The sequence below is a fragment of the Numenius arquata genome, chromosome 10, assembly GCF_964106895.1.
Source record: "Numenius arquata chromosome 10, bNumArq3.hap1.1, whole genome shotgun sequence".
NCBI classification, from domain to species: Eukaryota; Metazoa; Chordata; class Aves; order Charadriiformes; family Scolopacidae; genus Numenius; species Numenius arquata.
The window spans coordinates 48,749,606-48,763,373 of NC_133585.1; the positions used below are offsets into that span (position 1 = coordinate 48,749,606).

The window sequence follows — 13,768 nt, forward strand, 5'->3', positions numbered from 1 at the left end:
ATTTGTTACAAGTGATTTTGGATTCCTGATTCTCCCTACTCCCGATGTGCCTCACTCCCAGGCAGATAAAACATCTTCAAATAGGAATCAAAATCGGCTGGGGAATTTGGGGCTTAATTACCTTTAAAATTGTATGTTTATCTCTTACGTGGGTGGTTTGGGACAAGGGTAAGATATAAACAAACTTGAGAACGAAACGTAAAGAGGGCAGAGGATAGGGCCTGGTGTGCGTTTCAGGGTAAGGGGCTGCCGCCCCACGCGGGCCGTGGCAGGGCGGTTGCGTTCCTGGAAGGTTTGCCCACAGAAACGGCCGCACTCCCGGCGCTGGGTGGGAGTCGGACACAGAGGGGCTGCCCTCGCCTGCAGCGGGTGTCCCTTAGCCCTCACTAAAGGGTATTTTTTGCAGGATCAAAGCTTCCTTCGTCCCCCCCAAGCAAGCGTGTCCCGTTGTTAGTTTTAATTTGCCCTAAAGGATTCTAGTAGGAGAAGACGCCAGATATTGGCATTCAAAATTTAACATCTCCCGTGGAGAAAAAAAATATAACAAAAAAAAAGAAAAAATGAAGAATACACACAATCTGTCTGAAGGCAAAAGAGCTCTACAAAAATAAGCTTTGCCTGCTTCACCGGTAAGGCCAACGCCAATGAATCTTCACCCTCGTCCCGTGGTGTAAGAGAGTACTTTGGAATTTCACGTCTTTGGAGAAAAACTATTACATTGTACAATAAATAATTATGGAAATGTACAAAGTAAGGAATAATTATGTACAGCATCGATAAAGTCAAAACAAATACCACGTTGGCTTAACTAAATAGAACAGCAGATAATTACCTTTCGTTAGCATTATGCCTTAAAACTACTAATGGCTTGTTCTGCTTCCATCCCTACTGACACAATTGCACAGTTCCCTTTCTTTGGATTATTTCTCTAGGCCACAGACCACTCCCATTCTCCATCCCATGGAAGGATGTCATTCCAGACCATGAGAGACTCAACTTCGTCCAGATCCTTGCTGTCGGGGAGGTGTTTCAGACGGCTAGAAATACGGCCTCGTCGGAATCCTTGCCGCTGTCCTCACTGGGCAAGCAGCCGCCTCCGCTTGGGGACCTGCAGCTCAAGTCCTCCACCCCAGACTCCTGGTCGCTGGTAGCCGAGAGGTCAGGATCGGAGCTTTTCAGGTTGTCCTGCGTCAAAATGAGGGCTGAGTCTTCTTCGTCCCCTTGCGAAGGGCTCCGGGATGGGAATGATTTCAGGTCGTTGCTGTACTCCTGGGGAGTGTTAGCTAAGATGTTGTCGGAAGTAGAAAGCCCAAACTGTTTGCTTTGGTCTTGTTGCTTACTCTTGACTTCATAATCATTTAGCTGTGATTTCTGAAGATTTGCCAGTCTCTGAAATAAAGGAAACGGTATATATTACACGCACACATTTAGGGTCCAGTAATTCTCTTATGTGTCTTTGCCTTCAAAAAAAAAATCGTAGAATGATAGAATGGTTTGGGTTGGGAGGGACCTTACAGATCATCCAGTTCCAACCCCCCTGCCATGGGCAGGGACACCTCCCACCAGACCAGGTTGCTCAAAGCCCCGTCCAGCCTGGCCTTGAACACCTCCAGGGATGGGGCAGCCACAGCTTCTCTGGGCAACCTGGGCCAGTGTCTCACCACCCTCACAGTCAAGAATTTCTTCCTAATACCTAATTTAGATTTCTCTTCTTTCAGTTTGAAGCCGTTACCCCTTGTCCTATCACTACATTCCCTTGTAAAAAGTCCCCCTCCAGCTTTCCCCTAGGCCCCCTTCAGTAATAAATAATAAAGAAAGGAATTTAAGTTCAGAGCCCAACCCAACTACCTAAACCCTTCTTCTAAACCCACCTTCTAAAACTGCCGATTTGCATTGATGGAGCATGAGACGTGCGCAAATTTATCACAAACCAGTGCTGAATTACAGTGTCCCTCTGAGTTACAGTTCCTTCAGAGGTACAGGAAGATAGGAAATTTCTTTCAGGAGTAGTACTTGTGCACCAGCACAGGTGGAATTTTATCCCTAAAGAAAAAAAGTCCACTGTTGTGTCTTAAATGCACAACATTCGTTGTAATTTACATGAGAAGATGATGGTTGAACATCCTTATGCTGGAGAAGGATGTAGCCCGTGGGGGACTGGGCAGCGTATGGAGCTGGGTTTCATTTACCATCGGTTAAGTCTGGGGCATCAAGATCAAGTGCTTATTACCTCTCTTAAGACCTCCAGCTCCTCTTCCAGCTGCTGAGTTTCTTCCTTCACTGCCATCAGATAATCAGTAACCGACTGTCGAGGGTGCAGCCCCTTTTCAAAGCGGTTGTACATTCCACTCCAGAACCTGGAATTGACAGGATGGTCAGCAATTTTCCCTTTTGGCAAGGTGGCCTCAGAAGACTTAAATACACACTTTTTTAAAATATTTTTTTTCAGACACATGTTGTCCTAAGTGATCCATCCATGGATTATTCATCTTTAGAGTGCATACACGTAAGTTCATTGAATAGTTGGTAAAATTTATGGTTCATTTGCAGTGGCTCTGTCCTGAAGATGCAACTCTGTGGCCATGGACAGCTTGGACCAATTCTGATACACAATAGAGAGGAAGGTGAAGGCACCTTTGCTTTGGCTCATGTGGCTGAGGGTGGGTCACTGACCACAAACTTCTGCTGTATTATTTTCTTGTTCTACATTATGGGCTTTAGAGCAATGGTACGTATAAAAGAGCCGCGGTTAAAGACAGTTTTTTCATAATCCTAGTTCTCAACCATTGTTTACCTTCCCATGAAGTCAACTCTGACATTCCATGGGCTTGGTTTTGGCTGGGGCTAGGGTGGGGGTGAGGTGCAGCGAGTTAACAGCATTTTTTTTCCCTTGTAAAGGAGAGTTAAAAATCAGGAGTAAAACAGTATGGCATCCTGTTCTCTTAAAATCTCAACCGGCATTTTAAACTGGTCTATGGAAATTGCATGAAGCGTATATGTTGGCAAGTTCTCTTCCCGTTCTATGGAACGGGTGGTGAGACACTGGCCCAGGTTGCCCAGAGAAGTTGTGGCTGCCCCATCCCTGGAGGTGTTCAAGGCCAGGCTGGATGGGGCTTTGAGCAACCTGCTCTAGTGGGAGGTGTCTCTGCCCATGGCAGGGGGGTTGGAACTGGATGATCTTTTAAGTTCCCTTCCAACTCTAACCTTTCTATGAGTTATTTGACAAACCTTTAGTTAAACAGCTGAGTTGATTGTTCATTTTCAGGAGGAAAGAACTCAAACTCTATATCCATAGCTTACTCTGTCACTCCTCCTGTCTTCTGCCGTCCTGGCCACAGGTGGCCGCAGCCAGACTCTTGAGTCTGGAACCAGTTAACTACTTCACCAGACAGGTTAATTAACTGGGAGACCTGCCCTCAGCTGGCAGGTATTTCTGGAGCCTGTGCGTGCTCCATGGTGGTTTATTATTCCTGCCCCAGCAGGGTACTATTTAAGTCACATTCCCCCTTAAGTTTATCATCTGATAGCTCATGCTTGGAAATCTTTACACATCCAAGTAATTCCATTAAAATCGACAGGATTACTCATTCCGTGGAGGATCCACAGTATCAGTACTTCTTTTATAAATCCCATTATCCGAAAAAATAAAATTAACAACTATTTTTAAATTGTTTTAAAGTGGATGTGACCTGGAATAGTAGACGTGAAAGAATTCAATTTCTGTCATTTAGGATATTTATTGACTTTTTAACAGGTTTTTTTTCCTTGCAACTGGAAAAAAAAGTGATCAGTTTTACTTAAATCACAGTTTTCATTAATTTCTATTCAAGTTCTCCTTAAGCTTCTTCTTAAGCTATTCTTCTCCTTAAGCTATTAATGGCACAATTAATTGCTGAAGTCAGAGTGTCGATAGTGATATTTTTTAAATTATGAGGTTTTGTTACGTTTTGAAAAAAACTTAAATATCAAGTAAAACTTACAGTGTCTACTTCGAGGTATAACAAGAACATGGGGAAAGTCTGCTTTTATGTTTTACTAAACACTTGCTTTAGCAATGAAACCATAGGATTTCTTGAAATGTCCCTTTTTATTTTTGACACCAGTTGATCCAAGTAAATATCACAAAATCTTGGAGTGGAAGAAGTTGAAGCAACTTTAGATTTAGAAACCATGGATGAGAACAGAACTGAAGGAGACTTTTCCCAGTGGAAGAAGCGAGTAACCATGAAATTAGGACACCCGACTATCAATATAGCTTTAATCTTAAGCTCCTTTTCAGACTAATACTCCGTTGTGGAATGGTGCAGAGGTGTTGGCTGACTGTGAGCACGCAGGGAATGAACACGTGGCCTCTGAGACTGAATTTTCTCTCTATAAGAGAGTACTCATATACTTGAACACAAGGGCACACTCTTCTCCACTCACACACCCTACAGTTCTCAGGGGCAAGTGATACTACCTACTTGTACAAGAAGTTGCATGGAGCCATCTGTGGGCGCAGGGTCCCCTGGGTCTGGCCGTGGCCTGGTCTGTACAAAGGATTCAGGTAATCGGCACGATTCTTCCACAAGTGAGCCCACAATGAATATGTTCGTTCTTTGATTCTGAAAAAAAAATACAAAATAAAAACCATATTAAAGTCTCTACTACAATTCAGCTATAGCTGAAGCTTAGGTGTGACATTCTAGTGCTCTGTACTACTCATTTACAATCAGCTTTATATTTCCTTGGCAGAATTAGACGTAAGTTATAAATACAGAAAAACAGAAACCCATAGTCCTTCGGTCACTAAAGGCAAAATCCAATCCATTTCCCATAAAGGCAGAGCAGCTGGAGAGAGAAGGCGCAGAGGCAGGTTCCTTTGCGACATGGAGAGGATCGCTCCCATACAAGCAGCTCTCAGATCGATCTCTGCACATCTAAGGGCTCCCCACGTTTAAAAGCACTCCTGCACCACTGAGCCGCAGTTTCTCATGCAGTTAGGTCTCGGGATATGATAACCTGTGAAGATTTTGGTTTTAAACAGTCTGTGGCGCTGAGGCTGCTCCACATTTGAGCGGTGAAAGGGACCAAAAGGCAGGAGGAGGCAGTAACTCCCACCTTCCTCTCACTGCTGCATGAGAAAGGCAATCGGTGTCATGACGATCATGATGATGCCAGGGCCCCAGAAAGCAGACACCAACACCAGCGCTGCCAGGAACGATGATTTTGTCTCTGGTGGATTAATTCCTGATTGCTCTGGGGCCGGGCAGCAGAAGGATAGTTTGCTGACTCAGGCCCAGGGAGGGCTACCAGACGAAAAAGCTGTTCATGAGAAAGTAGCCAAGAAAATGGGAGCAAACTCTGCTGACATGAGATCCAAAGACAGGCTGAAACACAGAAGAGCGGTGACTCTTCAGTGGAGAATTTAACTAAAGTCAATATCATCTTGTATTAGAGCCTTGCACGTTGTTGCTGCTGCGGCAGAGGAAAGGCCGTGTGGCTGAAGGGCTAATGCTCGTCTGCTTCCCCTAATCCCTGTCACACCCGGGATTACCCTCCTGGCAGAGCCACAGCGCAGAGGATCAACTTTTTTTTTTGGTATTAATCTGTGCTGCCAGACGAGGAGAGCCAAGAAGTCTGCGCTGCAGCCCGCGCCTTAGGAAAGCACACACGCATAGACAGGCAAACGTCTGACTCCCCAATCCACCATCCACAGCCCCGCCCCCCATCCCGACACTGGGGTGTGGTTCCCTGTTACATATAGAAATACCCTCCTGAAGAAACGCCTTCCGTACTTCAGCTCTCGTCTCTCCTTCTGGCTGTTACACAGGAAATTCCCAAACTGGCAGGAGTAGATGTGATGCTGTATGTGGATGAGGAACCGCTCATTGAATTCGAAGGCACAAGGAAACTGCTCCATCAATTGCCAAACACACTCGATGAACTGGTCAATAACAGGGGATATCTCCTTTGGGTCTCCATCTAAATTGCCGTACCTGAAACAAGACAAGATACATTCAATTATATCCTCAAATCCTCTCGGAAAACTTAATTAACACTAATGAAAACAAACGCCTCACTTTATGCATGCAAGTTACATCATAGGCATTCATTTCTAAAATCTCAACTACTAGTTTATTTTTTTACTTACAAAAATGAGGCAAGATTCACGGAGCAGAATGAAGGCAGGATTTATCAAATACAAATGAAAAAAACCAGCTTTTATGGGTGTCTCGTTGCCTTACAGCTACCAACAGCTGGCTGCTGCAGAGCCACGTTTTAACACTATTATTATAAAGTTATATCCCAATAACACAAGTCGTCATAAGAATGACCGCAATGACCTGACGACAGGAACTTATCTTAGACAGTCGCTTAATGGCAGACCATTCCCAAAACCAGACAACTGAGCAGGAGAGGAAAAAAATAACCTTGGCAGAAAACAATTTAAAGCGGCCCTCTCTTGGTGAAATTTTTTAGAAAGTGGGAAATGTAACTGTCAAGTGAACGTCAAATTTTCTGTCTATAAAAGCATCTCTTGGAACCACTTGCAATGAAGAAAAGGAGCCTGAAAATCTAAACCACATAGAAGTAAAAAAATATAAGTCTACATAATAGGAAGAAACATTTTCAATTAGTTATTCTGCGTGTCTATATATGTGCATATATATACAGAATGGAATTCCATAAACATCTAAAATTGAAACTTCTAATTCTACTATTATTATGCATCAAAGAAAATATAGCAGCATTGTAGTGCAGAACAAAGCTACCAGTGGCGATTACATTTCGTAATATCTTTCACCACTGATGATAACAAACATCTGAGAGTATCCCGTTAAATGTAGTAGTTCCTACTGGAATTTCACAGGTGGTGTGGAGCTGCACAGATTCCGTGAAAGTTTTGTTGTATTTTTTGAAATTAGGACACATTTATATTCAAATCAAGCGCTATAATGTAATTAAACCCCGATATAAAAATTGCATTTGTTATTTTTGCAGAAACTAAAGGGAAATACTAGAAAGAAAGAAAATGCAGGTATTTATCCATGCTTAAATATATAAAGTATTCAAGTATTTTTGTTACATAATGGATGTACAAAATAACTTGCCCCGATATAGGACACTCCACTTCACTTTACCTGACGTTTCTGAACAAATCCTACTGTTTTCATTAGAACAGAGTGTAAAAGGAAGAGCGTATTTTACATAATATACTCTTAACTCGCAGACATGCCTAAGATTAAGCACTGCCCTGGAAGACGCAGAATTTGCTGACCAGGGACTTAGGCGGGAGCCTGGACCCTACTGAAAGATCTGCTGGAGCCCAAAGGGATTTTCCAAGCCACCTACATCCTGCTTCTCTCCCACGTGGATCTCGCAGTGCCGGTAGCAACTGCAGGGCCAGCCCTCGGGATTCCCAATAGCGGTCTTGGAGTGCATAGATAAGAAAAGACTGATAGGAAAATGTTTCGCTTTGATTTTTCCAGGCAGCTAAATTATGTAGTAGGAGAAAAGTGTATGGTAGTTTCCTGAGGGCATCCTGTTGTGCTTTGTAAGGCAACAAGGAAATAAAATTGAAATGGCAGCGGATACCGACTACATAAAAATGTATATAGGAAAACCTTGGCACAGCCTTACCTGTGGTTAAATTTGTGCCCAAAGGAAACCCAGTCTTTTTCAATTAACACCTAAAATGAGAATATTGCGTTCAGTGCTTGGAGCAGAGCTGACACACGTTGAAGCAGGCAGAAGAGTGGTGTAAACAAGCAGTAGTGGAATCCCAGTTAATTCTTAGAATAAGCAGAAAAGTGATAAGCAAGAGTGGTGTAAGCGAGAAGTATTAGAATCCCAGATAATTTTTAGAATAAGCAGAAAATAATGAATGGTCAGTGCTGCCAACTCAGGAGAAAGCAGCACTCTTCATGGATGCAGATGGGATGCCGGTATTTCAGCGCAGCTTCAATTAGCTTGATTCATCATTTTCTAAAATACAACCTAAAAAGGTCTCAAACGTCTTTTTCACATGCAACCAGTAACTTGATAAGCATTCCTAGATGCTCTACCAGTGCTGATTTGCTCGGGAAAGGGACAGATTTTCCAACATAGCAGCTCATTGCAATCTAATGCCGAGGGAGCACACGCTGCTGACACCCAAAACTCCACTGCCCCCTGCAAATGAATACAAACTCTCGCTTGTAGGGAAGCTCCTTGGGCTGTGAGAAAGTTTCTCGGTCAAAGTTAGGAAATAAATGGGTGCCCAGCTGATCCCACCTTGGATTATGTTGCATATAGGAACTGGGAGGCTGTAACTTGGACAGATAAAAACTTCCCTTTGGAAAGAAAAGGGGAGGGGAAGGGAGGGGAGAGGAGAGAGGAGAGGAGAGAGGAGAGGGTATATATAAGGAAAGCTTTTTTTCCATTGAGACCAAAGACATTCATACTAAATGATGCCCATAATACTTAAGCTGTGAAAGATAACCTGCTTACCATGAATCCCTTCATAGTTCTGTAATGTGGATCCAACAGAAGGCTCGCTACAGAGCAAACCTGGGCTGTCCTATCCCAGCCATCAGAGCAGTGAACAAGCACACTCACACCTTCCTCAGCCACAGCCTACGGACACAGAAAAAGTCAGAAATTTCACAAGCAGGGAGAAAGGCAAGGGTAAGAGAGGAAGAGCGAGACAGCACAATATAGAGAGTATCAACGAGGGAACTGGGAAACCTTGCTCTTTTTTTTTAATTTTGAGTTCTTGAATGATGTTGAGTGTTAACCTTCTCATTTGAAAAGTCTAAATCTCATCCCATCCCCTGCACTATGGTGGTTGCAGCATCACCTGTTTACGCTCCACTGCAGGAGGATGTGGGATGTGTTTCAATTAAAGACATCAACCTGCCAGAGCAGGACAACACCTAAAGCAGATTCAGATGCAGTTAATGCTCTAACTCCCGTATCAGCAGCCCAACAGCCATACTCGCAACATGGCGCTTAATTTCTCATCTTGATGGCAGGTTCAGTGACAGCAACACCTGCTCCCGGTGCCAGTGCTGGCATTATCAGGTGTTATTACAGCAAACTGCATCGCACGCTGATGGCACGCTTCTAAAGGCTTGTGGGGAAACCTGTGGCAGTGCTAAACCTCCATATAGAATCACAGAATCCTAGAATGGTTAGAGTTGGAAGGGAACTTAAAGATCATCGAGTTCCAACCCCCCTGCCATGGGCTGGGACACCTCCCACTAGGGCAGGCTGCTCAAAGCCCCATCCAGCCTGGCCTTAAACACTTCCAGGGATGAGGCATCCACAACTTCCCTGGGCAACCTGTTCCAGTGCTTCACTACCCTCACAGTAAAGAATTTCCTCCTAATATCTAGTCTAAATCTCCCCTCTTCCAATTTAAAACCATTATCCCTTGTCCTGTCACTACATTTCCTGACAAAGAGCCCCTCTCTGGCTCTTCTGTAGGCTCCCTTCAGATATTGGAAGGCTGCTGTGAGGTCTCCCCAGAGCCTTCTCTTCTCCAGGCTGAACAACCCCAGCTGTCTCAGCCTGTCTTCATAGAGGAGATGCTCCAGCCCTCTGATCATCTTCGTGGCCCTCCGCTGGACCCGTTGGACGCCGTGGCCCTCCGCTGGACCCCATATCTAATAAGCAAGATTGTATCAGGGTCTTTAATGTAAATAACTGGGGAGAGAAGATCCCATTTTATACATAAAGACATGTAGAAGAGATTGTACTAAGTTCTCCAAAGTCCGGTGTTGCATTATTTTGGGAACTTGAGGGTTGGTTTTTTTTTTAAATTCTAAGGGTTTTGGCCTTTGTCATTTCTAAAAAGAACTAAACTTAGAAAGTAGAGAAATAAAATAGGTTAGGAAAGATACTGCTTAGAAAAACAAACACTTAAGTTAAGTTTGGGCTTAATAGGGAACAAAGAATAAAAATAAATTATCTATGTTTATCTCAAGAGACGAGTAAATTCTACCAAAATAGAACCCCTGCGGGCAGGAGACCAACAGCTGAACTGGGAACCGCACAAATAAGAACGGGTCAAAATGCCTGTGTGAGGAGGCAGGAGGGTAGCAAGCACATGGACAAAGGATAAAATTTTTTTGGGACAGTATTTTAAGACTGGTCACTGGGAAGAAGTTGGCAAGAGGTAATGTAAAATAACCTGATATCTAGAAGGGCTGGGAGAAATAATACCGTGTGTACTTATCCCGCAGCTATAAGAAACTACAGCTGCCCGCTGAGCAGGAAGAAGCAAAGCAAGAGAAACGAGCAGTTACCGAGGAGGGAAACCCATGAAGTTTTATCCAGACAGTCGTATGTAGGAGTTCATGTGACTAAAATGGCCTATAAGAAATTGTAATAGTGATCTCGAAAATAAGAATTGAAATATTAAAAGGCAAAGCTTAAGGAAGGGGGTAATAAAAAAATCAAAACTCCTGTTGGTAGATGACAAATATCTGCACTGCTTTGGGTGGGATTAGGAGAAATAATTTCCTACCAAAGCCAACAACTGTTTCCTGAATCAGTTCTCAAGTAAGAGCAGAAGCTGCTGGAGAGTTTGGCCAGGGTAATACCCAGGAGTTCGTTTAGGAGGTGCATTTAGTTGGTTGCTCAGTAAACCAGGGGGGATAACACAGTAGCTAATGTTCCCGTATTACAACTACCGTGTGAAGAAGTAGTCCTCAAACGGAAACCTTCACCAAAGAACATGTCCAGAAACCAGTGGAGGAGAAAAAAAGGAAACAGGGAAAGACACAGAGACAATCAGCGCTGAGGAGTAAAGGACAGACCTTCACAAACCTGGCATAACAAGATACAGGGTAGTAGAGGTTTTAGTACATTTGAATTCTTCCATGAAAAGAACACAAACTTTTTTTGTTTACCATATTAGCAAAATGTCCACATGACAGCACCTGAGAATCGTCTCTCCTCAGATATGAAGCATTGCAAGAGGGTTTTTTTCCAGATACATCATCACTGAAGGTAACAGAAGTTCCCCAAAAAGCAGAGAATTTGGTCCTCACTGTCTGTATCTGGTTAGTCCAAGGTTTGTTCTCATTTTGCACACTTTACCTTTGCAATAAAAATGCCAGCATCCATAATGGCTTTGATATGCTTCAGCCAGCCCGAATTTTCTAGGCCCCACAGAAAGTCACTCATTGAAGGCGATTTCAGCTCACAAACTGCAAAATAAGCTACATCTTAAATTTACAGTAATTAGAGTGCCTTAAGCTTTCACTGACTGTTCAACCTGAGAGGTATCTCTTCAGATCTCCCTCCTGTAAAACATTCATCTCTTGGCTACTTCAGAACGGCTACTTCACAGTCAAACTTTACCATTGAAAAAAACCCCATATATTTAAGAAACGGAGTTGGGTCAAATTTCACCCAATAGGTTCATTTAAGTTAAAAAGGGCGGCTGTCACAAAGCCTGTTACAAGCAGTTTACCAAATACATCCTTCTGGGCAGCACAGATTTTCCAAAATTGTGTTGGGAGCAAAGTTTTCAAACCCTGAGAGCAGATCATGTATATAAAAATACAGGTATATTATAAATAAGTATAATATGTATATATACATGTATATATGTACAATAACGAGGGCTTGGAAACAGAAAACATATGATTTCTGCTGTCAAACAGGCAGAGAGCCACCTCAGTGGGGTCACAGCCTCCTACTCTCAGCCGCGCTTGCTGGGCTCCCCCCAGACCCATCCCTCAGCATCGCCACAGATGATGGGGGTTTGAGTCAAAGCGATTCACTCCACGGTTCTCCATCCCTGAAGGAAACCTTAGCAAAACTCCACTTGTGGTCAGAAAGTGTTCCGATGGTGAGGTAAAAGCCACAATTCATCAAGGAAAATATTTCCCTGTAAACTTTCCAAGCTCTGTGCCACATTTGAAGAAAAAAAAAATAATAATCTCTCAGTTTTTACAACATTAAGTTTCTATCCTGCTGTAGCCAAGTGTCTGGTTTTTAATATTACAGAGTTTGTGACATGAAAAGAAAAAAAGAGGGCAATCAGAATCCAATTCAGATACCTCAATGCAGCAGCAAACAAGTACTCAACAACATTTGGTGCAACCTGTTTTCAACAGTGAGATATTAAATTCACCCCATAAATAGCCTACGTGTTTATTTTGATCCGTGTAGAACTATACTGTCTTTTAAGGAAAAAGATATTAACCAGTGAAACTCATGTAAGGAATACAGTGAAAAATGTCATCATTTTTACTGAGTTAGAGTCACACAGAATCACAGAACGATATGGGGTTGGAAGGGACCTCTGGAGATCATCTAGTCCAACCCCACTGCCAAAGCAGGTCCACCCAGAGCAGGTTGCACAGGAACGTGTCCAGGTGGGTTTTGAATGTCTCCAGAGATGGAGACTCCACCACCTCTCTGGGCAGCCTGTTCCAGGGCTCTGCCACCCTCAAAGTAAAGAAGTTCCTCCTCATGTTTAGATGGAACTTCCTGTGTTCAAGCTTGTGCCCATTTCCTCTTGTCCTGTCACTGGGCACCACTGAAAAAAGACTGGCCCCATCCTCTTGACACCCACCCTTTAAGTATTATGTATTATTTATTATTATAGTAGCTTTAGTATTATTTAAGTTAATACATGATCTGTGAATTAATAATGTCTTAGTAGGTCTCTTGTCCTCTGGAAATCTTCTAAAAGACTCAGTTAATTAAGGCCAGTGGCCGAATGTTAGTTTCCTTCAATGTAATTGGAATTTAATTTTACAAGCCAAAGTCAGAGTTTATGCCACTTCTGAACGTATCTGGCTGTCTTAACTCCATTTAATTCAGAGGCAAAATAGCCTAATGCATCCATACAAAGTCGTGCAGTCTTTGTACGCAGGGCCTCTTCCAGATGGTTATTTTAAAAGTCATTTTTGAAGGATATTTATAAAAATGCATAGATAGCAGCAGGGAAAGCAAACAGCGTTTCCCATGATTAATGCTCCTGCGCAGATGGAAGCATGACCAATTAGTAGCTGAATTCTGGCTGAAGCTGCTGTCTCTGTTTACAAAAGCCCAAGGTAAGGCTGAAATAGTGCTTTGCTCATTCCCACTACCAAATTTGAGTCAATATTTACTGACCACTTCACTAAGCAAAGTTCAGACTGTCCTACAGGCATACACCGCATATTTCACATGATTTTTGGCTACTGATCTGGACCTTAATACTGAGTTCAATTATGAATTTAATTAAGAAGCTTATCCTAAGGGGAAAAGGCATCTCAGCAGAAAAAGTACCAAAATCTTGGAGAAATAAGACCTGCTGTGTAGGCACAGGAAAATCAAGACCCCCCTGGAGAGGGCTCATAGCAATCCAGGGTGCTCCTGTCCCCCAGAGGGGTGGAAGAACCAGGACACATGGTGGAACCTCCCTCTTCCACCAGTAAAAGTACCAGAGGGGGATACCGGACCAGTTCCCTCATTTCTGGTAGGACGGCCGTAGGTAGAGGAAGGAATAAATGCCATGGGCCAAACCCTCACCGAAGTCCAAGGATCAGAGAGCTGCTCTTACATCAGCAACTAATGCTCCTGGTATGAGGGGAGGAGAAGCTCATATTTGCTGTTTAAATACAAAGAGGGAGTATGTGGGGTCATCACCTCAACGCACAACAGCTGGGGGTCAAGTCTTGGTTGGTCCCCGGATGTACGGCAAAGCTCGCCCCGTCACACGTGCCAAACACAAGCCCTGGGCAGCCCTTGCATCTTTACCGAGAAAAATCCTTGTGCAACATTTCCTTTTAATACTAAAAAT

General features: G+C 43.3%; 1 protein-coding gene across 1 annotated transcript in view; it reads right to left on the minus strand.

Annotated features, from left to right (window-relative positions):
• Positions 1-1,029: 1,029 nt before the first annotated feature.
• The window catches only part of MTMR7 (myotubularin related protein 7), a 49,096-nt gene continuing 36,357 nt past the window's right edge, over positions 1,030-13,768 (minus strand). The window contains exons 8-14 of the mRNA XM_074155018.1: positions 11,068-11,177; positions 8,473-8,598; positions 7,624-7,673; positions 5,778-5,978; positions 4,464-4,604; positions 2,231-2,357; positions 1,030-1,389 (exon numbers count right to left, since the gene is read on the minus strand). Coding sequence (XP_074011119.1) covers positions 1,030-1,389; positions 2,231-2,357; positions 4,464-4,604; positions 5,778-5,978; positions 7,624-7,673; positions 8,473-8,598; positions 11,068-11,177 — 1,115 coding nt within the window. The remainder of the gene's footprint in view (positions 1,390-2,230; positions 2,358-4,463; positions 4,605-5,777; positions 5,979-7,623; positions 7,674-8,472; positions 8,599-11,067; positions 11,178-13,768) is intronic.